We start from the raw sequence: 26,656 nt of genomic DNA on the forward strand, positions 1-26,656 counted from the left end.
TAAGAAAACTACAGACTGACAATCTTCATGGACATGGATTTAAAAATTCTTACAAAATCTGAGCAAAACAAATATAGTAAATACACTCTACTAGAATATATTATCAAGAAAGTGCAAAGTTCTTTTAATACTTGAAAATCAATCAATGTGCTTCACCATATTGGTGATAAATAAAGAAAAAACTTTTGACAAAATTCAGTAACAGTCATGACAAAAATCTTCAGGAGGCTAGGAACAGAAGGTTATTTCCTCAAATCGATAAAGGGCACTAATGAAATGTCCACCTTTAGCTATCACAATACTTAGTAGTGAAAAATTGTATAATTTCTCCCTAACAACAAAAAACAAGGGAAGGATAACCAATTTTACCAGTTCACTTCAGCACTGTATGTCAAAGTCTGGCCAATGTCACAAGCTAATTTTAAAAATAGAAAAGAAAGGAAGAAAAATACTTACAGATTAAAAGGAAAAGTAAATTCTCTTTAATCATAAAATACATAATTATCAATATGGTAAAATGCTATGGAATCTAAAAAAAGTTACTGAATTCTTAAGCAAATTTAGTGATGACTCAAAATACAAGTTTAATGTGTATATATCAATTATATTTCCATATAATGGTAATAATAAGAAATTAAAATTAAATAGCAATATGATATATTTTTGGTACTGGGGATTGAATCCAGGGTGCTTAAACATAGAGCTATATCCCCAGTCCTTTTTATTTTATTTTTTCAATTTGAGAAAGGGTCTACCTAAGATGCTGAGGTTGGCCTGGAACTTGTAATCCTCCTGACTCAGTCTCCAAATTGCTGGGATTACAGGTGTGTACCACCATGCCCAGCTAGCAATGCAATTTTTAACAGCATATATGAACTACAAAGAAATAAATTCATCAAAATACATCAGTGTCACTGAACACTTTTTTCTTTAAGAAGTGTCAGGCAAGTCAATGGAGAAATGGTAAGTTTTCAACAAATGGTACTGGCACAACTGAATACCCAGTTAAAAAGCTGAACCTCTATCCTTCCCTCATACTGAATATAAAAATTAAATTGGGATGTATCATGGACCTAAATGTACAGCTAAAAGTATAAATCCCCTGGAACAAAACACAGGATCTATCCTAGTGTCTCTAAGCTAGACATAGATTTCTTAAACAGGTATAGAAAGCTACAAACTATCAAAAAAGGTAAATGATGACTGGAATTCAACAAAATTTAAAATTCTACTTTACTTGCACCATGGACTCTGTTCAAGGTTCCTATCTGATGCCTTCTTTCTATTCATGGACCCTAGAATCAGAATGAGATTTTAATTCTAGCTGTGACAAATATTAATTGTGTGATCTTGGGCCATTCCCTTGACTTCTCTGTGCCTCAATCTTTTCATCTGTAAAATGGGGATAACAATGGTACCTTCTCTTGGGATTGTAAAAGATGATATGAGCTAACGGTACTTGGAACATAGTGAGTACTATATAGGTGGTAATTAAGACACACGGACAAACCCACACAAAAACAGTCATCTGATCCATGTTTTTTAGCCCCCCTCAAAAAAAATTAGAGAAAAGACAGTGTCTTTAACAATAATGGTGCTGGGAAAATTGGATATCAATATGTAGGAGAACAAAACTAGATCCCTATCTCTCACCCTGCACAAAATTCAACTCTAAGTGGATCAAAGACCTACAAATCAAAGACCAGAAACTTTGCAACTGCCAGAAGAAAACACAAGGTCAATCCTTCAACATATTGGCATAGGCAACAACTTCTTCAATGAGCCCTTATGCTCAGTAAATAATACCAAGAATTAATAAATGAGATGGCATCAAATTCAAAAGCTTCTTCACAACACAGGAAACAACCAACATCTATAAGAGACTACTTATAGATAGGAGAACATCTTTGCCAGCTATTCTTCTGATAGAGGATTAATATTCAGAGTATATAAAAAACTCAAAAAACTTAGCATTAAAAATGCAATAACACAATCAATAAAGAGGCAAATGAGCTAATCAGAGATTTCTCAAAAGAAGAAACAAAAATGGTCAACAAATAAACAAAAAAATGTTCAACAACTTTAGCAATCAGGAAAAGGCAAATAAAAAATCACACTGAGATTTCTTCTCATTTAGAATGACAGTCATTAGGAATACAAATAATAACAAATGCTAGCAAGAATGCAGGGAAAAAGGAACCCTTATATACTGTTGATGTGGTTGTAAATTAGTTCAACCCCTATGGTAATCAATACTGAAGGTCCTCAAAAGACTAGGCATGGAACCACCATATGACCCAGCTATGCAACTCTTTGGTGTTTACCCAAAAGAATTAAAGTCATCATACCAGGCTTCTAGAGTGACAAATGCATACCCATGTTTATAACAGCAAAACTCACAATAGCAAAGTTATAGAACCAGCCTAAAAAATATGGTAGATATACACAATGGAGTTCTATTCGGCTTTTAAATAAGAATAAAATTATATCATTTTCAGGAAAATACATGGAACTGGTAGGCATTATGTTACGCAAAATAAATCAGATTCAGAAAGTCAAGGGCCGTACATTATTTTTCCTCACATGGAGAAGCTAGAGAAAAAAGGGGGAAAAAAGGATTTCCTGAAAATAGAAGGGAGACCAGTATAGTAGAGGAAGGGGGTCAAAGGGAAAGAGGAGGAAAGAGAAAAGAGAGGTAATGAGGAATGAAATTTACCGATTATGTTACATCCGTGGGTAAAAGAATATGCGATTCTATATACTAATTAAAATCATAAGGACTACAAATAAGGTATAAACAACTGGGAAAGTGCCTTTATCAGTTTTTGACTGATTTATTACTGATTTATTATCTTTTTTGGTTCATTTTAGGAGTTAGGTTTGGAGTCTCATATTTCTTTTTATGCTGAAAGTAGGCTATTCAAAAAAGGACATTTGGAATTAGATTTACCACAAAAACCCAGTGACATAAGGGCCAAGCATTCATACTTTTATTAAAATCCAAACTTGTAAAATCATTCATTGAAGCCTCCTTTAAACAGTGACTCTCATCAGTAACTTCACTTATTTACAAAGCAATTGCTGGACAAAAAGAACCAGAAAAAAAGAGATTGAAAGCTGCAGAGCCAGGAATTACTGTCTGGTGATGTTTAATTAGAAAGGAAGCTAACGCTTATTTGATCTGTTCCTGCAGCTAGTTGAATTTGATTTCTAAAAATTCAATTGGCAGCCAACTGTTAAGAAAATATCTTCTGCAAGAACACAAATAATTTGTATATAGTGTATTAAGAAAGAAATATGTGAATATCTAGTCTGCAGGTTTGCTTTTTCTTCATTACTAGGGTAATGTCAGTTGGCAAATAATAGAATCAGCAGGTAAATGCCAAATAAGCTGACTGGCTGAAATGCTAATTCTTACCTTTAAAAGTTAACATTTGGACCCATCAAGTAGGATCCTCTCAAATAACTAAAAAAAAAAAAAAAAAAAAAAAAAAAGAAAGAAAAATCCCCTGTAGTTGAACATACACTAATCTTCCACACATTTATCAAAACAATCTGTCATGCAGATTCTGCCCTTTAAAGTGTCACTACATTCATTCCATGTCCCAGGTAAAGATCACTATATTGTCTCCCCAGAATGGATAAGGGAATGTCTCATTTACTTTTTGCTTTGCCTGTAGTACATAAAGCCAGCTCCCCACTGTAACTCCCCAAGGGCATGGGATTAGTAGGTAGAGAAATATTGATGGGAGTTTTCCTTTAGTTTCATTGTGAGGAAGTGTACCTTTGCCTCCTCTATCAACAAGCTTTGTTGCCTGAGAGTCCCATGTGGAACAGAGAGTTACCTATCCCTTTGCACAAACTGGGCCCTAGGTAGGGGCTGGGTGTCAGCAGGACACCAAGGCAGCTGCTGCCTCAGGAGGGAGGGTAAGGGAGCATTCAATACCATACAACTTTGCAAATAGCAGAGCTGCCAACTACAGAGAAGCACTAGAGCAACAAAAGCCTGAACTCAGATCAAAGCCACTGGGACATAAACTGCCAAAGTCAGAGATAGTGCAAACCTGAGAAAAGACCTCCCTATGGCTAGAGTACAGACAGCACACACTCAGAATGTGAAGCACTGCAGATTTAGGCTATGTTGGGATAAAAAGGAAAACAATAGTGCAGCTCTAAGGATGATCTGTGTCTCTAGCTTATAGATCTCACCCACTGGCTTCAATTGAACCGTGAATGCAAAATTGATGCTATGTGCACTATTACTTATGTCAACTGTGCCCTCTACTGGCTTGGAACTCCTACCTCTACCCCCACTATTCTCAAGCTCATTCCTAGCTCAGAAGTTGCTTTTCCAATAAGATTTCCTTTTTCTTCTCCATCTAATATGCATCATTTCTTCAGTATTTTTAACTGTTGTATCCTAATCCTAACTCCATGACCCAGTACAGAGTATATACTCTGCCAAGCTGCTAGTCACCTGTCACTGTTGTGGAAGTGGGAAACACAATTGTTATCTGGGTAAATAAATCACCTGTTCTCTGGTGCTTCCCTTCTGGTGTGGGGGAGGGAGATGGACATTCAATAACTGAATATACAATTCTTCATTTAGTTAAGAGTTGTATTGGTGGGCTGGGGTTGTGGCTCAGTGGTAGAGCACTTGCCTAGCATGTGTAAGGCACTGGGTTTGATTCTCAGCACTGCATATGAATAAATGAATAAAATAAAGGTCCATCAACAACTTAAAAAATAAATAATAAAAAAGAATTGTATTGGGCAATCTAGAAGCAAAACACAGTATGCTGAGAGTGCTAATGGGGTGGACAGTGCAGAAAGGAGATCTCTTGAGAAAAGGAAAGTTTAACTGAGCCCTGAAGGGTAGTTGGAGATAAACAAGGGTCAGAAGGAGCTGGAAAAAGTGGATTCCAGATAAAGCAAGGAGACAAGGACATAAGTAGAGGTATGTGCCGGGGCCAGATCATAAGCCTAGAAATCAGTTCTGAAGCATGCCCCCCAAACGGAAAAAAACAAGTGGGTTGAGAGTGAGGAGCTGGGTCTGGTGATTTTTCCAACGGCCACATTGGCTACATAGTAGATAGGAAGAAGGAGCTATGGGAAGTGAGTGTAGAAGGATGGAGGCAGTTCAAGCCAGGGAGAGTCTGGACTAGAGATGGGCAAGCAGGGTAGGAAGAAGGGACCTGATGTGAGAGATGCTATGGAGGCACCCAGAAGCCTAGGGTTTGGGTGCAGATAAAGGGAAAATGGGACAAGGAAGTTTCATGAATGACTCTGAGGTTTCTAGGTGGATGGTGTTGCCATCTACAGAGACATAGTGACATAAGCTTAGAAAGAAAAATCCTGAGGCTTCCATTTTAGACACACCAAGTTTGAAAAGCCTATGGAGACATCCATATGGAGACATCCATATGGAGACATCCATATGGAGACGCTGAGAGGACAGCCGGATATTTAGGTTTGGAGCTCAGAGGTGAGATCTGGCCTAGAAGTACAAATCTGAGAACTCTGTCAGCCCATGGTTTTAAACAAATGGCATTTTCAGTTGCAAAAGACATCTAATCATTTGCAGCGCAATAAAGCCAACACTAAACTGCACATGAACTACAGTTCTAAGAAATGCAAGTTACTAATGGATGGGAGACCATCAATGGCAGCATATTATTTTTGAAGTTATCAAATTAAAAGATAAACCTAATCAAACATCCCTTAAACATGCTTTAAAAATAGTCTTGTACTCTACTTTATCCCCTCTCACCCTTTCCTTATCTTCTGTTGCAGCCTTGTTTCAAATCTATAAAATTGGGCATGGTGACTGGGGGGAATTTCTAGCAGAAAGCAAAACCCACACACACACACACACAAATATATTTCATCACTTTGTCAACAAAATCCCTACCATAAAACATTCGATTTTTTAGTCTCTAGACAAAAGTAAGAAGCCCCAGCATACTTCTCACCAATGGCACATGCTACATGCATTAGGTTTTTATATTTATTTCTATTTTCTGCACTGGGTTTTGCTTAACAAGTTGCTCAATAATGCCCAATCAGAAGTATATATGAGTTTTTCTTAGCAAGAAAAAGCTCAGCAGTGACTGCAGATCTCTGATAAAAAAAAATCATTATGTACCAAGTAATGGGGACAAATGCAAAGTGAATGTCAAACCCACAGCTCTAGCAGAATCTGACCTTGCAGAGCCTAGATTTTGTCCCTGACCTGTGACTACTATGCCCTAAAATACCTGTTTCTTCTCCCAGCATCCACACTTCCTTCTTCCTTCCAATCTCTATGCATCAAATATACTCATCAGACCCTTTTATTCCTGGCCTTCAAGAAACAAAAAGATTAAAATGTGGGCAAAAAAGAGGAAAATGAGTCACCAATTTTTAATGCCTGAAATAAAATTGCCTGGACCCCAGGTGATTTAGATACTGAATACCAACTACTCAGATTCCAAATGTTAGCTATGTCCTTCAGTTTGGGTCAGATGCCCTAGGGGTCTAACCTTGGTACTGCTGCTGAGGGATGATTCAGTCTTCCTGACTGCTTTGCCCAACCATGAAGTTGCTCAATGACCCTTAACTCCATCTGGCTTGTATCTTCCCATGACAATATTTCATTTTCTATTTTTGGTGTTAACTTTACTATGTGTCCTTCTTTCATCTTTCCTTTGTGTTAATTTATAATCTAAACTCAACTGGGAATATTCTCTAGTCATGCAGAAGGGATGCCCATATATTTGGTTAAACACTATTTGGGGTGTGTCTGTTAGGGTGTTTCTGGAGGAGACCTATATTGGAATTGGTAGGTTGGGTAAAGCAGAGTTGTCCTCTTCAATGGAATTGAGCCCCATCCAATCTGCTGAAGGCCTGCAGAACAAAAGGCTGAGGAAGGGAACATTAGCTTTCTCTGCCTGGCTGAATTTGAGCTGAGGCATTGATTTTCTCCTGCCTTCGGACTTGGACTCAGACTAGAACTTACACTATTGATTTTCTGGTTTCTCAGACCTTTGGTCTTGGACTGGAGCAATATCATTAGTTTCCTGTTTACCAAGATTTTGGAATTCCTCAGCTTCCATAATCATGTGAACCAGTTTATTATAATAGATCACTTTCTATTTGTACACATATCAGAGTGGTTCTGGTTCTCTGAAGAAGCATGCCTAATATTGGATTCCATACAAAATTAACTTTTAGAACTTCTTAGATCTCTCTTGGTGGGCTTGTACATCAAAGGTCATTTTCTTCAAAATGTATTAAAATTTATTTTCTTAAAACGTAGGCTAATTGTGCTCTCTACTACTTTCTCTGGATAATATAAGCCCATAAGAAAATGAGGTCACTTTCTCAGATTCTTATTTTTAGCTGTATATGGATTCAGTTGATTCCTTATAATGTCTTTATCCCTATTTTATCTTACCCCTCATTTCTGATTTATAAATTTAATCATGAAATCATCATTTGTAATGTATATCTGATCAGGATGTGTATACTCACACAACTATAGCCCTTCTGTGTTTCATTTCTTTTGTTTTCAATAAAGAAACATGATCTTATATTTCTGGTTTTTACCTTCTTATACGGAGCTTAGCCATCACACTGCTTTTTGTTTGTTTTTAGTTTGAATTCCATTTTTTCTACTTTTTAAAATATTTTTATTTGTTCTAATTAGTTATACATGACAGTAGAATGCATTTTGACACATTATACATAAATGGATTATAACTTCTCAGTCTCCTGGTTGTGATGTAGAGTTACACAGGTCATGTAACCATATACGCATATAGGGTCATAATGTCCAATTCATTCTATTATCCTTTCTCTCCCCATACCCCCTCACCTCCTTTCACTCCCTTCTGTCTAATCCAAAGTACTTCTATTCTTTCTTACTCCCCCATACCCTTATCGTGAAATAGCATCTGATTATCAGAGAAAACATTGAGCCTTTGGTTCTTTAGGATTGGCTTATTTTGCTTAGCATGATATTTTCTAGCTCCATCCATTTACCAGCAAATGCCATAATTTCATTCTTTAAGGCTGAGTAATATTCCATTGTGTATATATTCCAAATTTTCTTTATTAATTCATCTGTTGAAGGGCATCTAGTTTGGTTTCATAGTTTAGTCATTATGAATTGAGCTGCTATACATTGATGCATCACACTGCTTTTTGAATCTGTCTCTTCTACACATGTGTGGTAAGCAGAATGCAACCCCCTAAATGTGTCCATATCCCAATTTTCTGGACCCTATGAACTGTGTAATGATTGAAGAAACTTTGCAGATACAATTGAATTAAGGACATTGAGATGAGGAATTATCCTGGACATACATAAGGGCCAATGCAAACTCAGGGATCATCATACATGAAAGAGGCAAAAGAGCCAGAGTTAGAGACCTGGAGACGCTGTGCAGTTGACCTTGAAGAGGAAAGAAGTGGACCATGAGCCAAGTAATATGCAAGTGGTCCTTAAAACTATAAGAAAAGAAAATGAATGGTTCCTTAGATCCTCCCAAAAGAATTACTGTCTGGCAATCCTGAGTTTTGCCCAATGAGAACCACACTTCTATTCTACGTTAATAAGAAGATAAGAAAATTTTGTTGCTCAAAGCCACTAAGTTTGTGGTTGCTGTTATAGTGTGTTATAGCTCAAATGTGAAGTGTCCCCATAAAGCTCACGTGTGAGACAATGAAAAAGGTTTAGAGGAAAAATGACGGGGTCATGATAATCTTAACCCCACTAAAATCCAATCAATGAATTAATCCCTTGATGGGATTAATTGGATGGTGGCTGAAGGCAGGTGAGGTGTGGCTGGAGAAGGTGGGAACGGAGGTGTGGCTTTGGGTATATATTTTGTATCTGGTTAGCGAAGCCTCTCTCTCTGCCTTCTGATCAACATGAGAGCTGCTTCCCCCTGTAAACTCTTCTGCCATGTTGTTCTGCCACACCTCAAACCCCAAGGAATGGAACTAGCTGTCCATGGATTGAGACCTCTGAAACCATGAACCTGCAAATAAACGTTTCCTTCTCTACAGTTGTTCTGGCCAGGTCTTTTAGTCACAGCAGTGAAAAGGCGGACTAAAACACAGTGGCAATAGGAAACTATCTTAGCACAACTACCTCCAAAACATGAGTCTTTCTATACCTGTTTATCTCTTTAGAGTAAAAGAAAAAAAATGTACCTATTTCTCGTTATTTGGATATAGTCCCTTTGGGGAAACTAGGGCAGCTAATCCCAAATTCTTTCTAAAAATATGTTTCCTCTATACTAGGAATGTGTTGTACTCTGCTTTAGAAGTCAAAAGTGTTAGGCTTTATCTTTTACCCATTATTTGGAGTGGGCTTACCCCGGGAGTTCTTGCACTATGGTTCTTTGCATCCCCACCATGCCCTAATTACTCAGTTTTATATTGCCCCTCTTCTTCCACCTCCACTTGAATAGTCTTCTAACCACCATCCAAGACAACACATCCTTTTTCTTCACAACATTTGTAGGGTCAGCTTTTTTCAATGCACATTTTATTTTCCTTATAAAAATCTCCTCTTTCAACTGGAAAAAAGAAAAATATGCTCATCTATCCCTTAGATTCAAGGTTACTGACATAGAAACCCTTTCCAGGATAGACCCACGTGATTTAAACAAGGGAGTTTGAGCCCTGGAAGGCCTTCAGGTCACTTGCTATTTTTCTCCATGAAGACAGGCTTCCTTCTGATGTGCTGTGCCCTTCTAGTTATACATGGCAGTCTCTGTTTCTTCAGCGATGAGTTAGTGAACATCAAGTCAAGGCCTGCCCTGCAGGGGCAAATGAAAGCTTTTCCTCTCATGTTGACTGTGAGCTGCTTTTGCTTCTCCGTCATCATCCTCCAAGGGGAACATCCTATACATTCCCTGCCCCCTTGTCCTTTTTCATGCCACCATATCACAATCACTGACCTCACAACCTTGACCCAGAGCCTCTCCTTCAGGGCTCGGCTCAGACCTTGCAGAATCTACATATCCTGCATCATAAGTCCTTTTGCCCTTCACTGGGCAATAAATAAATACTCTCGTCAACTTCCACAAAGATTCAGTATTTTTATTCCTGGAAGGTAGCAGTTTCTTGTCTTAACAATCTATCTAGTCTTGCTTTCTATACTGCCTTCAGCGTATAGAAACAGGAAACAGGGCCATAAACAGAGCAAATCTCACAGAAACATAAATGAGCAAAATTCCCCCAAATAAGTTCCTTACACTTTAAAACTGTCTTGATTACCTGAATGACTCTTTATGAGAGTTTAACCTAACAAAAACTTATCTGGTCAGTTTGGGAGAAATATGGCAGAAATCAACCCAGCCCCTCACATGTGCTAGGCAAGTGCTCTATCACTGAGCCATAACCCCAGCCTCTGATAAGTTTCTTGATAAAAGTCCTAAATCAGATATCTGACGTTAAGATATTTTATGATTTATTCATATTGTGCTCTATTCTTGTTTGTCAGTTCATTACATTTTATGATAAAATAATGTAAAAAAGTTTCTTTGTTTAGTATATTGGAAATCCTATTTCAAAAGAATTATGTATGCATACATATATGTATTCATAAGGAGAAATGATTCTTAGAATCTATAAAAAGATTTTTTACTTAATGAAACTGATGAAAACTTCTTTAAGTAAAGTAACACGAAGTGGGAATTTACTCTTATTTACTTTAGGAAAAAATAAGAAGAAAACAAGAAGCAATGGGATTATGTAACAGAAATTATGACAAAACAATTTAGTAACATTAGTTGCTATTGAGATAAAATAAAAAATGACAGCACATAAAACTTCCATATAGTTTTAGTCAGGACAAAAATCAATTGAAAACTATGAAAAACAAGAGATAAAACAAGGATCACATGGGTGCTTATGAGAACCTCTGAAGGAAATGTTACATTTTTATTGACATTAAAAACAATCTAGAAAAAAAATGTTCCAAAAAAATCACGTTACATTACAAGTAGTTATGATTAGAACAAAACATTTAACCATTAGTTTTCATTCTTTCTTCCCTTTTTTTTTTTTTTTTTTTGAGACAGGATCTTGCTGTTGTTGCCAAGGCTGGTCTCAACTCTGGGGCTTAGGTGATCCTCTACTCACAACCTCCTGAGTATCTGGGACTATAGGCATACACCACTGTGTCTCGTTCATTCTTTCTAGAAATAATCTTTTATAAGTCATGCTTTTATATTTGACCACTAAATAAATTTGCCATACAAATTACAATGTTTTGAGAAAGTGATTTTTAATTTTTTAAAAAACATTTTCTGCTGACCACAAACTAGGTATATAATGGTCTTCTGGAGACATAATTTTATCTGGAACTCAGCCTACCTGGATTGGTATAAAGCTGGCTTTCCACAGTTTTGCCAATGCACTGCAGCTTAATGGCCTGCAGGGAATCATCCACGTGCATGATGGTGGGCAGGCTACCCAGGGTGTCCTGCACCAAGTTGGCCACTTCCCGAACATCGAAGAGCTTCAGCAGCTCTGAGTACACTGCCGGGAAGGAACTCAGAAACACAGCCTTGAAGAGAAGAGAAATTTAAATCAATTTCCTGATAAATCATGAGAATTGTGACAGTATTTTAAAATGGAAGAAACGTGAATACAAAATATTTCTGTTACCAAAACTAAAAAGGCAAAAATCTGAAAAGATCTGTGACAGAAGAAAGTTTTCAGGAATATGCAAAGAAACAACATAATAAAAACTAAGAGAATCTAAAAATCACATTAGCAAAATGATTGGCAACCCCCCCCGCCCCGAATCAGTAAAAGAGAATCAGAAGAGAATGAATGCATTACTAAGACCTGGATTGCAGTCACTTGGATTTCATTCTGTTTTGGCAAAGCTTTCTGAAATGGTCATTTTAATCTCATTTATCTCCAAGAGGCTGAACATATCGATTCCCTAAAACATTCAATTTATGATTTAAGAGAAAACACAGGGCAGGGCAGAAAGATCAGGTTAAAAAAGTACTAACTTGTTTTCTAATCAACACTGTGACTTTGGAAAGTCATTTTAGTTTTACCACTTTTAAAACAAAAAAGATCATTGAACAATATCTTGCATCACTTCATGATCTATTATAAACCAAAAAGTGTATGTAAAGACTAAGAACAATTATTTTTTTGGTCAATAAAGGAAGCTTATGATCATTTTATATGGGAAAAAATGGATGCCAATGTCAACTCCTGAGAGACATAACTTAAAAAATCGGGCTATAACTGAACATCAAAACAAACTCAGCTCTTATAAATTCCATAAACAGAGGGCAATGGAAGGAGCTGTCAATCAGCCTCAATTGCAGTCACTGAGGGAAGCGGGTACAGGTTTCCACTATGTTGAGCCTACAGAGCTCACTGGCTGCCCAGCCAGGGAAAGTCAACGCCATGACGCCATGGAAACTGAGTGCTGTCTACATGTGCTGATGATTCAAATTCAAAGAGCTAATGATTATGCTCTTGACTCTTAAAAATTATAATTTACTTCTTACTTAAAGTCAATAACTTGGTAATCTCTGTTAAAGACTATATTTATATAACTTTCAATGTACTCTGCAAAGAGCTGAGTCATATGAATGAAGTAAAAATACAAGTGAAATGAAATAAAATGAGCCTAGTTTTTGGATTACTAAAACGTCAAATAAGTTGATTTTCTTCATGTACCCTTTAATGTATCCCTTAATTCTTTATTTACATCTTTTTTACTTTAAAAAAGTACCTGATACATATGTAATAAGACTATTAAAAAGAATAAAGAAACAAAGATTGTATGACAAGGACAGAAAGAAGTACTAGGGCAAGCTAAGAGTTTTTACTGAAAATAAAAATAAAAGTACAATTTAGTTTTGATCTTCCTGGTGGCCAAGACAAATAGGGAAAAATAATCAGCAGGAATTTACAGCAATATCTTGGGCCTTTAAACCTTCTGTCATTCCTTTTCTTTTCCAGGGGATCCTGGAGCAGGGGTCTGTCTGTGGAATGGGAAACCAAAAACCATTGCTATTCCAGTGAACTGGCCCTTAGTACTGCCCAAGGCAGAGGTACCCAGGAAAGTGCCATTGCAGAGCTGGGCTGTGGCCATGACATTAAATGAACTTCCTTACTAGGACCATAACAGACAGATGTGGGGCTGCTGTCCACTGATCCAATCTGAGAGATTGCTGGGATGGCTCCTCTGTCTCAAAGGAGTAGGCTTTCCCCTGAGTTGTAGCCATGGAAGAAATGCAAAACTGATCAAGAAATCTGGATTTCTCCCTTCAAGGCAGCCTGATAGAAAAGCCAAGGCCACGAATATCCTTGGTTCTGGATGTAGTAGAGAGAATTCAAAGAAGACCCCCAATGACCTTTGTTCCCACTGTTCTTACAATTATATTATGCTATAAGGCAAATGGGATTTTGCAGATGTAATGAAGGTTACTAATCAGTTGGCCTTAAAATATCGATTATATACATGTACCTCTCCTAATCACAAACCTTTAAAACAGAGTTTACTCTGGCTGGTAGCAGAAGCAATCAGACAGATTCAAAGCATGAGAAGGATTCAGCATATGTTTGCTGGCTTTGAAGATGGAGAAGGCACATGCTGAAGAATGCCAGTGGTTCTAGAAGCCAAGAGTATCTCCCATGCCCCAGCTCACAGCCATCAAGGGAAGCAGACCTCAATCTTGCAAACACAAGGAAAGACTTCTGCCAAAAGCCTAAAAAAATCCTGAGAGCATATTCTTTTCCTAAGCTGCCAGATAAGACATCAAAGCCAATTCCTTGATTTTAGCTTTGGGAGACCTTCAGCAAAGAATTCAATGAACTCTGCGCAGACATCCAATCTTCAAAATTGTGACCCCATAAAAGAGCATTAATTAAAGTCATTAAGCTGTGGTCATTTGTTATTCAACAACAGAAAAGGGTCACACTGAATCAATCAGATGAGTGACACCCTGCTTTTGTGAAGAAAGGTGTGAGATCACAAGGAAACCTGATATAGAAAGAAGTATGGCCTTCCCCTTCCTCCCAAAATATAGAGGGCCATGCACTCATTAAAAAACTCACCACTCTAGGGTGTTGGGGTGGTGGCTCAGTGGTAGAGTGCTGGCCTAGCATGTGTGAGGTACTGGATTAGATTCTCAGCACCACATATGAATAAATAAAATAAAGGTCCATTGACAACTAAAAAATATTTTTAAAAAACCCCTCACCAATCTATCATTTTATATGAGCTTTTTCTTAGCATCAAACTAAAAAGAAAATTATTACATCAAAATTTAGGGGTAAAGGATACTGTACAAAACAATAAAGAATGACTTCAGAAAAATTGATAAAGATATTCAGAAGCCTTGCACATATTTTGTATATTATCTCTTGATTAGGAAAAAAATCAAATAGGATTATGTTTTGGGAGTTGGCTTTATGTCTTATCAGGCAGTTAAGGGAAAAAATCAAATATGATTATATATTTATTTATTTATTTGGTAACAGGGATTGAACCCAGGGCACTTAACTACTGAGCCACATCCTCAGCCCTTTTAAAAATATATTATTAGAGGTAGTGTCTCACTAAGCTGCTGAGGCTGGCTTTGAACTCGTGAGCCTCCTGCTTCAACCTCCTGAGTTGCTGGGATTACAGGCATGTATCATCGAGCACAGTTCAAATACGATTATTGAAAGGTGCCAAAGTTGTTTCTCAAACTTGGTCGTGGATAGAATGTCAATAACCAAGAGCAATAGAAGTCAGTGTGTTACAAAAATAAAAGCAGAACTACTCTCCCTGCAGTACCATAGTGGCCGGAGTCACCTTATGGGGATGGTTAGGGTTCAATAGAAATACAACTAAGGTAAAGAAATATTTCTATAGCTTTAAAGAGGGTTAGAAATCTCTAGAATGTCTAGGAAGTGAGAACCCATGAATTAAGGTTACTCTTAAGAGTAAGAAAATATTTTTCAGGTTCAAATTAGGCAAACTTTGTCTCTGAAACCAGTAAAGAGAAATCTTAGGATGAAAACTCAAGTTACGAATAGCTTTTGTAGAAACGGAAACATGATGGGAACATGTGGTTAGCCTGCTGGATTATGCTTCTCAAATATCGACTACTTCAAGTAGGGTTTGGCTACTGGACATTTGATATTGAGGTCTCTGGCAAGTTCCTGAAGTGCAGTGATTGTGCTGTTGACTAGAGAGGCCAAGATGACATTTAAAAAAGCCTGTGTTGTATCCTTGCCCAGATGGAAGATGAGTCCATCACTGTACAGAAGAGAATGTGACAAGAATAGCAATAAACAGTCAGAAAAAGCACAGCTCTATTATCACAGGACTGGTACACTTCTGCTGTTTTTGCTATCATATACTATGCCTTCCAAATGCCCCATGTCACCAAATTGTGTCAAAACCATTAAGGATCTAGTTTGATCTCATCTCCCTTGATATGTGCTCAAGGATTAAAAGTCTCTGGTCTCAAGAGTATGAACAGAGCCTGCTTCTTCTGACAGATTTGAAACCAAGTCATTAGAATTAGAAGTACATAAGAAGGATTGAGAAAGAATAGAGAAAGATATTCAGAATTATCTCTTGAAACACGTACAAGGCCATGCTATTTGGAAAGTAGTTGGATCCTGTTCTAAAACAAAAAACAAAAAGCAATATGTTAGGCTACACCTGGTAAGAGAACCTGGCAGCATGAACTCAGCTCTGGTCTTACACGATCAGTCCCAGGATGATTACAGTCAAGTTAAATAAAACAAAACAAAACAACATGCAGTTTAGTGAAGTCTAATGATTCTCAATAGATGAAAATGCAGTACCAGGCTTGGGGGAAAGAACTGCACTAGATTGGCTCTCTTACAATTCCTCCCCTGAGGCTGATGATGATGTGCCTGACCAGCAGGATGCATCCTGGTAACTGAAACAAGGAGCAGGCAACCAACAGCCCCTCTAAGCAGAGGGAAGGGCTGGGAAAGGCAATCTAGGGAAAGCTGGTGCTCAGAGCTGGGGATGCTTAAGTCTATTCACAATGATGATCAGACTACAAATATGAAGTGTGGAGCTGTGGATTTCTGGTGGGGAATTTCAGTTATGCTGCTGTGTAAAACAACAACAACGACAAAACAAAAAAAAAAGAAAACCCAGATCACATTCACAGTTTTCCTCCATTCAGCAGAGATGGAAACAAATTACCTGTGACTGAGATAATGCTCCAGATCCTTTGCTCTCTTGTGAAAGAAAGAAACGGACGGACATAAGGAGCTCCTGAATGCAGCAGCGGAATTCCTCTTCATTTTGCCCACCAGTGGCAAGGGAAAAGAGCCTTCGGGATTGAACTATGTATTTAAAAATGTATTCTTGTGCCTGAAAAGGAAAAGTTTAAAAAGTTAGCTTCAAAGGAGAGCAAGAGTATTTATGTAACCATGACACAGCATAAAAAGCATGGTACAGTATTAGACTTTTCAACTACTGATTTAAACACCAAGGTCCTGTGAGATTTTTAAATGTATTTACTTGAAGGGGTAAGAGCCATTTTTTCCTAATGCCTAATAAATGTACAGAAAATTTAAAATGTTTTGTAATTCTGAACGAATGCTGAATTCATGAATGCTGAATATTTTTGATCCTCAGATGGCTTTTTAGATTTGGTCCATGAAGAGATACCTGATTTTCAAAAGTGATTTTGGAACTTAGTGAGGCCCTAAGCAACTTAGACCCTGTCTCAAAATAAAAATAAAAAGGGCTGGGGATGTGGTTCAGGGGTAAAGCAGCCCTGGGTTCAATTCCTGATAACAAAAAAAAGTGATTTTGCTTTGGTAGGTACTCTTGTCACTTGGCATTTTACCTTCAAGCAGACCAAAATGAAAAATTCATAATGATTACAATGCTTGTTTCAAAAAATGAATACTTTACCTGTAATACATAAGATGATACTCAACAGAAGACTACCAGGGCGGGGCCTAGACCACTGAGAATTTGTATTGTCCTTGATCATGAATCAGATATTAGTATCTCCAAATACAAAGGAACATATAAGGCCCAGAGACAGGAACAGCATCAAACATGAGACCCAGTAAAGCCTCGGGTTCCTTATTGTGATCCTTCCTCAACAACCCTATTCTCTCTTAAAATTTAAGATGCATGATTCTCAGATGGTCTCTGTCAGGTAGATAGAAACAAGAGCCAGGAACTTCTAAGCTTAACTGCTCATGTGCAGTCTTCTTTCATAGGCCCTTTCCCCCTGACACTCAGGAATTTGACTTCAAGTTTCCAGGAGGCCAGAGAGGCAAGGATTCAATCCTGAGCAGGTTCCAGTGGACAAGCCTGGCAAAGTCCCTTTTGAATTTCATCAGCTCTGGAGCAGCATAAGCTGATTAAGATCCTTGAATTGGAATGTCAGTAGCATATCATCACCAATTACTGTCTGTGTAGAGGAGACCAATTAGTTTAAGCATCACAGTGCCACAGCTTTGTTAGAATATGTTATCTGTTTTCAACAGCATGCTATTACCTTCAGCACCTCCTGGATATGCTCTTGCCGCTCTGCTTCTGTTATCCTGTCCACATACCACTTGAGAACTTTGATGAGATCTCTAAAATACAGGGAGAAATGTGCACAAAGTAGAGTTGGTTGAACTTTCAATGAAATGCCAATAAACCTGATATGTGCATCATGAGGAATCTTCTTTCCCTGTGAGGTTCATAGTTTTCTGTCAATTTGCTATATAATATTTTACTAAGCCTGTAGATCAATGTCACTACCCCTTTTTGAAGCTAAAGAGAGAAAATGTGCTGTCGCCCCTTGAAATTCCCCTTAATCTGAACATATTCCATTGCCCACCCTATTTCTGGCAATGCTCTCTCAAAGGAGTGAACACAAATACTGGAGAAAAGGATTCTGGCCAAGCAAGTGGCTGGAAGTAGGGATCTTGTAGTCAACCCTGAACAACTGCTAGCTGGGATTTCTTCCCCACTGATCACATGAGCAGATAGATGCATTACCTTTCAGCTGCAGGCAAAAGGGAGTAAAAGCAATACCTGAAACTCTAAGCTACACCCCCATGGATTTCTCATGTCATGAAAAAAATAATAAGTCTTATTGCCAAAGTGCATCTTAGAAAACGTTTCTAGAGGAGCAAAGTAGATTTAGCTTTAAGAAACAAAAAATTTCTTATTCCCACATCCCCTGCCTTCCCCTCCTTTCACTTCCCTCTACCTAATCTAAGGTAACGCTATTTTTTTTTTTGTATTACAATTCTTTTTTTTTTTTTAAAGAGAGAGAGAGAGAATTTTTTAATATTTATTTTATTTTTTTTTTAGTTTTCGGCAGACACAACATCTTTGTTTGTATGTGGTGCTGAGGATCGAACCCGGGCCGCACGCATGCCAGGCGAACGCACTACCGCTTGAGCCACATCCCCAGCCCATATTACAATTCTTAATACACATATATAACATAATTTTTGTATCTCTGTTTGTATATAAAGTATGTTGATAAGAAAGATAGTAGAATGAAACAGACATTATTACTTTATGTATGTATGTGACTGTATGACCAAGTGATTCTACCATATGTATAATCAGAAAAATGAGAAATTATAACCCTTCTATGTATGATATATGAAAGTATATAAGTGCATTCTACTGTCATGTATAACTAATTAAAACAAATAAATTTTTTTTTAAAAAAAGAAACAAAAAATTTAAAAAGGAAATCAACAACCTAGGACACTTAAGATTACATTCTTGCCACATTCAACTTTGGTCAGTTCTTAATTTCTTGAAACAATTCACACAACCATTTTTTTATGATAAAAAAAATGTATACTAAGAGTTTGCTAGCTGGATTCGTTTAGATAATCCTAATTTTGCTGGAAATATTCAAAGCATCGTAATCAAGAGCCTCTTGAAAATATGCCTTTTTTCTGAACTCCATTAGGACTGATGGGATATTGACCTTGATCACATTAATGCCAGAGAGCCACTTCACAATCAGTTGGTGCTTTTCAGCCTTGACTTCCATAATGAACACAGGTATGTGTCTTGTATCTTCCTCATAGCCAACTCAGTGGTCAGGGAGAACTCCATGATGCCAGCATGGTCAAGCATGTTTCTTTTGGGGACACTCTTTTGAAGGTACGTGGGCTGCCTCTGGAGCTACAGTGTCTTGGGCTGTAGGAGGTGGGTAATGTGTGGGTCTTTTCTTTTATTGTGGCTGTGGATGCCTTTTAGCACTACCTTCTTGGCCTTCAAAGCCTTTCTTTTGGCTTTGTTCTGGGAGGGGCAACAGCTTCCTTTTTAACCTTTGTTGCAATTTTAGAGAAAAGATCACACAGGAATTTTTGTATTGGTCAGAAAAGAATATCCGGACATGCTAGGAGGGAGATGCTGCAGGAAGTTCTATTTTAAAGATGTCAGCAAATTCCCAACCACCTACAGCTTGAGAAGATTGCACAGGCCTTCTCTGTCTCGTTAGGACTGGTTATCTTGCTTTTCTGGCCAACTTGAAATATTAGAAATTATACTCTTGTCTTCTATCTTCCAATGACAATTTCAGTGAGAAGCACTGACCTCCTCATACTGGGATCCAAATTGTTAGGTTGAGCAGGCCAACATTTCAAAACTGTTCCTGTTGTTACATTTCACCTTAGTAGTAAATCACCCTGATAGAGGGTAAAGTCTTACAAAAATATCTTAGTTTACTAAAATTTTGGAGACCTACTTTAAGTAAAATATGTCATTGTCAGAAATACTCAAGCTGATCAAATACTTATGTGATTACTTACTACCTTTATATGTCACTTAGATTGGGAGGCAGGTAAAAATCTGCTCCCAGGATCTTTGAGCTCACCTCTGGGAACTGGTGAATTGTGTATGTACGTGCCCACAGGTGCTGAAGGTTTAAGGTAGAAATGTGGACAGCAAAGCAATGACAGCACTGGAGTGAGGAAACAGAACTTCAGGATTATATTTAAACAGGGCCCAAAACTAGAAAGGTGTTATTTATAGGATTGAAAGAGAGAAGAGTTGCCTTCTGGCAATTGTCAACTAAGCTGCCTGGGAGAAGGCACCAGCTAAGCACTATTCATTCACTCTAAGCCTTACTTGCATCATCCAAGTTGGTGGGAAATGAGGAACAGTTAAAATGGCAGCAGCCATCAAAGGGTAGATTCCAGAAACTAAATGACTTGAGGCCAGAGACCAAGTCTTCACATTATCAGAACAAAATAAAAGCTCTAGTATGAAGTAGGTGCTCAGTAGATATTAACAACTGAATGAATGAATGCTTTCAAGCAGGTACCAAGGCAAAGATTGTTTTCCTCTCCGTATCTCTTTCTTCAAGATAATCTTCAGGGGCAGTGATGCATACCTGTAATCCCAGCAACTCAGGAGGCTGAGGCAGGAAGATCACAAGTTCAATACCAACTTCACCAAACTAGCAAGGCCCTGGATTTAGGGACACCCTGTCTCTAAATAAAAAATAAAAAGGGCTGGGTATGTGTCTCAAGGGTTAAGTGACCCTGGATTCAATCCTAGTACCAAAAAAAAAAAAAAAAAGATATACATAATCATCAGGGAATACGGTAATTAAATGAAGCCTTGAAATGAAATAACCAGACATTTTTGACTAAAGAACATCAAGTTAAACAGAGACAAGAAGAAAATACTTTATATTTTAGGTCTCAGAGATAGAATTCAGGAAGTTGTTGTTGTTGTTTTTTTTTTTTCCTGTTTTCAACCAAAATCAGTCCTAGCCATGTGTGAGGAAGAAAGATATTGTCTCAAGAGGCATTTCAGATGCTGTGCTTCATTTCTTCCTGCACCCCCTTTAAATGTTCCTATACAGCTGCTTCTGCTTAGACAAGCTCAAAAGGAACTGCTTCTAAACGAATTACAAGATAAATGGCTTTACCTGTACGCAAGGGCCCCAGCAAAATGACTCTCAATGTAAGTGTCCATTACAGGCTTAAAGTGGTGAAATTTGCTATCTTGCAGCAAATTTATTATGTGAACCTAAAAAAAAAAAAAATTGAGCTTTTTAAAACCAAATGCAGATTGAGATTTTTTTTTGTTCCGTTAAAAATAAACACATTATCAACTGCATATCTCTAAAACAGCCTCATGAAAGTCAAGATTGAGAGAGATAATCATTACAACATAATTGAGTGAATCTGAACTTACCAAAGAATCAAACACTTTAGACCCATATTTCTGGGAATTTTCATCTAAAATTCCAAATAGGGTATCCAGTGTATCTTGCAGAAACTGTTGGATAAAGAAGTAGTAAATGAATGAATAAAATACTATTTGTGCTTCCCCTCCAAATGTTCTTTATTCTGTAAGTTTCCAAGATGGGTAATGAAATAACATGTACCTTTACTATCTCTGAGCCATCGATTTCTTTTAATTTGGAGAGACAGCCTGTGATCTTGTCTGGATGGGTTCTCCATTTCAAAAGATCAAGCATATCACCTTTTCAAATACAAAAGGAAGATTAATTGCCTTTATAGAGAATAGTGATAAAAGTTGAGTTCTTAAACACAAGAACTCCTGCCATTTAAGTTAAATGCCCCTCCTGGCCATTTAAATGCCCCTCCTGGCCATTTAAGTTGCAGGCATCTCCAGGATAGCATTTATTTCAGTGTATTCTAATTATTCCTCCCTGCTCCTACTTAACCCTTTAGTTTTCAGGTTGGATGCTGCTTCATCCAAGAATCCTTTTCTGGGATCCCTAGCTAATCATCTCTTCTATGTGCTCCACCTAACAGTAACTCCTGTCTTACCATCACAGTTGTTTGTTAATGCCCCAAACTGACCATAAACATCAATATAAAATAGAGCTAAGCTTGGCCCTATGGTACTCCCAATAGCAAGAAGAGAGTAGGTATCTGACTGACAAATGTTTGTTGAATAATTTGTGCCTCTTCCTAGTAAGATGAGAATTTCTTGGGGGCTGAGAACCTCCTTTATTTACCTTTGTACCTCCAAACATGAATACTCCGCTTAGCACCCAACTTTGCCTAGATCAAAGGTCTTCTTGATGGACAAAGTGACCCAAACCCTGCAGGACTTAAAGGTCACTGCACAATAATGACAAGCCCAGTGTTCTCAGACATGAGAGTGCCAGTTCCTAGATTTCAGAGGCTATCTTCTGCCCTGGATTCTGGGTAAGCACAGTGCCCTCCTCTACAACTGCCTTCCCTTCTGAAACTACCTGTGGGCCCTGAGCCCTGCAAGCCCAGCAGGGATGGCTTCCAGGCTCAGCAGGGTAGAGAGAGAAGCCTGGAGGGATTTTCCAGGTGGAACAGTGAGAAATTCACTTCAAAGCACTTGTTTCAGAAGAAACCCAAATGGGACTTGCTGAGAGACAAAAAGACTAATAACGAATCAAAACATCCTAAACCTCACAAAAATCAAGAAAGTCGTTGAGAAGGAAAATACAGATTGAACAGAAATGTGAAAAAGCACAAGAATCTTAACAGGAAAGGGAAGCAATTTCACCAAAGACAGATGAGAGATAATCTTCATAAAAGATTTTAGTAAGAAGTTTACTACAAGTGGAGCATCTCTAATCTGAAAATTCAAAATCCCAAAATACTACAAAATTCAAAACTTTTTTAGCACCAACATGATGCCATAAGTGGAAATCCACTTAAGTTGTGGGTCAGTTAAGTTGTGACTTCCTGTGATAGATCATAGCCAAAATGCTGGACCATTAAAAATATTGTCTATAATTAGCATTAGCTTATGTATATAAGGTGTATATGAAACTTAAATAAATTCTATGTTTGGACTTGGGTCTCATCCCCAAGATATCTTATGCATATGTAAATATTTTATAATATAAAAAAATCCTAATATCTGAAATAATTCTAGTCCCAAGCATATCAGACAAGGAATACTCAACCTGTACTAAATAGGAATGTGTATCTACAACTGTGAAAAGGAGAAGAATGATTTAAAATAGGAAAAAGAAGAAATATTTGAAATACCAATTTTGAAATAGATTTATGATGTCTTCTAACCAAAAAAATCATGGAAATGTTAAATATTACTTTCTAACTCAGATATCCTGAGGATATTATTGAAACCTTTTAAAAATGGATTGGCTTTATTTAGAATATCAGATAGTTCCACAGTGAGACCCACAATGAATTACAGAGACAGGGCTCTATTATTCTCCTAGTTTGCTTCTTTCTTCTTCCTCCTTTCTTCTTCTCCCATTTAATTTCAGGATGCCTCCCATTCCTAATATCTTCTTTTTAAAAACTCCTATTACATTTCCCCAGCCATTCACTCCTTACTTCCCACCCCATCCCATCCCACTCTCACTCCTTCCCCTGGCTCTCTTTCCCTTCCCCTTCAAGTGAAGCAGTTGCTGTGTAGTTCAGGGCTCTGTCCAATGCAAGGAGGTGGCTCTGCTGGTCATACAGTGGCATCCCCAGAGGCAGTAAAACTGAGGTTTATTTAATGCCTTCTAATCACTGAGGATCAGGAGCCTCATGAACAGAGCTTGACAACCAACTATAGTGGTTCAGACAATCCCATTGGGACTGCTCTTAAAGGAGCACATGAAAGCACACAGCAGTTATATCTACATGAACACAATTGTGTATTCAAGTACTCAAAGTTGAGGCAAACTGTCACCTCCTAGGTCTGTTTTAATCATATGAAGATAAGTTAGCTACACATGAGAAACAATGATCTGAAAATATGGATTTCATATATTCCATTTAAGAAGCATTTACTAAGTATACTATAAGAGCTATAAAATATGAGGATGACATGACCCCACTCCTGCTTAAAATCTCTACTTCTGGCAATCACTGATTTCCAGCACAATGTCCTGGCCTTGGCACATTATCCATGCACAATACTGGGTAATACACAGAGAGTGCAGATAGACCTTAATGAATTCTGAAATGCAAATCTGCTCTAAGAAAATGCTTCTAGGGACTGAATCACTTGTTAAATGTCCAACTGTAGTAGAAATGTGATGTGTATATTTTTTTGAGTGAAGCAAAATGAATACGTATCAATTTAATTCCAATTTGGAACTGGATTACTTCTACACAGAGATGTGTGTCCAGCATGTAAATTTTAGAAAGATCAACTGACTTCCTTCTCCCTTCTCATCTCTTAAAGCATGCTATTCATTTCCTGGCTCATTTTGAGCTGTCTTACATTGACAAGGTTAATCAAAGTCAAAATGATAATCAGCCTCCAAAAATGAGCCAGACATTGCATGGAATTCTGATCCAGCTTCTGTATAGTGAGCTGTTTAATAGAATGGTTTCATGAATAGTTTATTTTCTAAATTTACCTGGAAATGTTTTCTTCTTTTGTAAAGGAGCAACTTCTAATTTTTAGCACTTGGTTCTCCCTTTCTTATGTTCATAATTCTGCCTAACATCCTAAATCCTTGAACTAGAACAAATTCAGGATGCAAGGCCAAATATTTTGATGTCAGTGACTCTACTGTTAGGTTTATCTGTATGGAGGGCAGAATAATGCTCCCCCCCAAAGATATCCATATCCGAATTCCTAGAAATTTGACTGTTTACCTTACAGAGCAAGAGAGACTTTACAGATGTGATTAAAAGTCTTATAATAGGGAAATTATATTGGATTTTCTGGTCAAATGTAATCACCAGGGTCCTATAAACATGGAAGAGGGTAAGAGAGAAATTTGAAGATGCCACTACTGGCTTTAGAAGATGGGGGAAGGCCCAAGAGCTAATAAATGCAGGCAGCCTCTGGAAGCTAGAAAAGGTAAGAAAAAGTATTCTCCTCTATGGTGTCCAAATTTTAGCTTAGTAAAACTGATTTTAGATACCTGATCTCTAAAACTGTAGGGTGATATATTTGTGTTGTTCTAAGCCAACAGGTTTGTGGCAATTGTTATAGCAGCAATGGAAAGGTTAACTAACGTGGTCCTAAAATGTTTTACTAGGGATGTTTAGTTATATGTGAATATGAGCTCTACAACATGTAGGATAAATACAATTTTTTTTTATTCATTAGGATGAATTTTTTTATATTCATCCTAATCCATGTAGGATGAACATAAATTTTGTCTAAGAGAGAAAGCAACAGGTTGATTTTGTCATCTATATAACCTCCACAGGAGTAGATTGGTCCCATAACAAATACCTGAGGTTTACTTAATGCCTTTTAATCGCTGAGTTTTGTCAATGGATGTTTATTTATTTACTTTAATTGGGGGATATGACAGCAGGATTTGCATTTTGTATCATTGTGCACAACTGCAGCACAATTTTACATTTCTATGGTTGTACACATTGTAGCATCATACCATATGTACAGTCCTACATGTACCTAGGGTAATGATGTCCATCTCATTCCACCGTCTTTCCTGCCCCCATACCCACTTCCTGTTCTCCCTCCCCTTTTCCCAAAGTTCCTCCATTTTTCACATGCCTACCCTGTTCCTCAATGGAGGTTTTATTTAAGTAAACATCATTTACCACTAAATACTGATGAAGTCTAGGACAACTTAACTTGATGTCTTATCAAAATGCATGCTGAAATTGAGTGGCATTTTAAAAAGTGGTCAATATACTACTATATTTTGCTTCTTTCCTGATACTATGTTCTAAGAGAAGAACTATGCTTCCTTCTACAAAGGATGATCCATGACACCACAGACAGAAGTAATAACACCTAACAAATGTTCAGGCACAGTGGTGTTCTATGAGACACAATACCTTATTATGAAGTGATTCTCCTCAGTATAATGAATCTAACTTATTAATATAGCATTCAGGGTACGAGCTAAGAGCCTTATATGGCAACCATGAAAAACTGAAAAAAAAATGTTTAATTTACTTCTTTCATTATAGACGATGTTTTCATAACAATTTGCCAAGGAGAAAAGCTTGCTTTATTAATCATAACTTGCTAAACAATCACTGACATAAAAAGTAATGCCAGAGCAGAAAAGCAATATCCATCTAATTAAACAAAAAACAGGCTTTATTCTAAAGCCTACAATTAGCACTCTTCATGGAGCTATAAAACAAGACATTAAGGTGGTGGTATTTTTTTTGGTCTCTTTTAAAAATGCAGCTCGGTTTTAATGATTTGTTTGAGGAGTTGTGTACTTGATTTTCAACACCGAGATAATTTTGAAATCCTTAAATGTCACGTATTCAACAGATCATTGGGTCACCCCTGTATCCATTTTATTGGAAATTCTAAACAGATCAACAATTTTTCTAGTGCAAAGTTCTTAAATGTAACTGTAGTACATGCTGAATATTCTTACCAAAATTCATACATGCACTTAGGTACAAAGGCTTTCAAATAACACTGTATCATACATTACCATTTTGTGTGAGTTTTGTGGAACAGAGAAAAGATGTTATCCAAAAAGACTCTTTTGTTGCCTTCATGGCTTGATTATTATTCCCAAGGAAAATGCCCTTGGAAAACGGAAGCTTGAGGTAGCGGGTAGTATCCTGAAGGTTTGTGTTTTCTTCACACTGTTAAAATATTTAAACAAAAAAAAAGAGAGAGAGAGAGAGAGAGAGAGAGAGAGAGAGAGAGAGAGAGAGAGGAAAGAGACTTCATTAAGAATTATTGAGCAAAATTTCCATTCCTACCCATTTATGAACAATG

At 37.4% G+C, this 26,656-nt stretch overlaps 1 protein-coding gene across 1 annotated transcript in view; it reads right to left on the reverse strand.

The window, feature by feature from the left end:
* The window catches only part of Dock4 (dedicator of cytokinesis 4), a 437,995-nt gene that overhangs the window by 114,304 nt on the left and 297,035 nt on the right, over positions 1-26,656 (reverse strand). Inside the window, exons 17-23 of the mRNA XM_026408408.2 lie at positions 26,364-26,520; positions 21,390-21,487; positions 21,197-21,280; positions 20,928-21,028; positions 17,526-17,607; positions 16,208-16,378; positions 11,371-11,563 (exon numbers count right to left, since the gene is read on the reverse strand). Coding sequence (XP_026264193.1) covers positions 11,371-11,563; positions 16,208-16,378; positions 17,526-17,607; positions 20,928-21,028; positions 21,197-21,280; positions 21,390-21,487; positions 26,364-26,520 — 886 coding nt within the window. The remainder of the gene's footprint in view (positions 1-11,370; positions 11,564-16,207; positions 16,379-17,525; positions 17,608-20,927; positions 21,029-21,196; positions 21,281-21,389; positions 21,488-26,363; positions 26,521-26,656) is intronic.

This window comes from Urocitellus parryii, chromosome 3 (assembly GCF_045843805.1).
Source record: "Urocitellus parryii isolate mUroPar1 chromosome 3, mUroPar1.hap1, whole genome shotgun sequence".
NCBI lineage: Eukaryota > Metazoa > Chordata > Mammalia > Rodentia > Sciuridae > Urocitellus > Urocitellus parryii.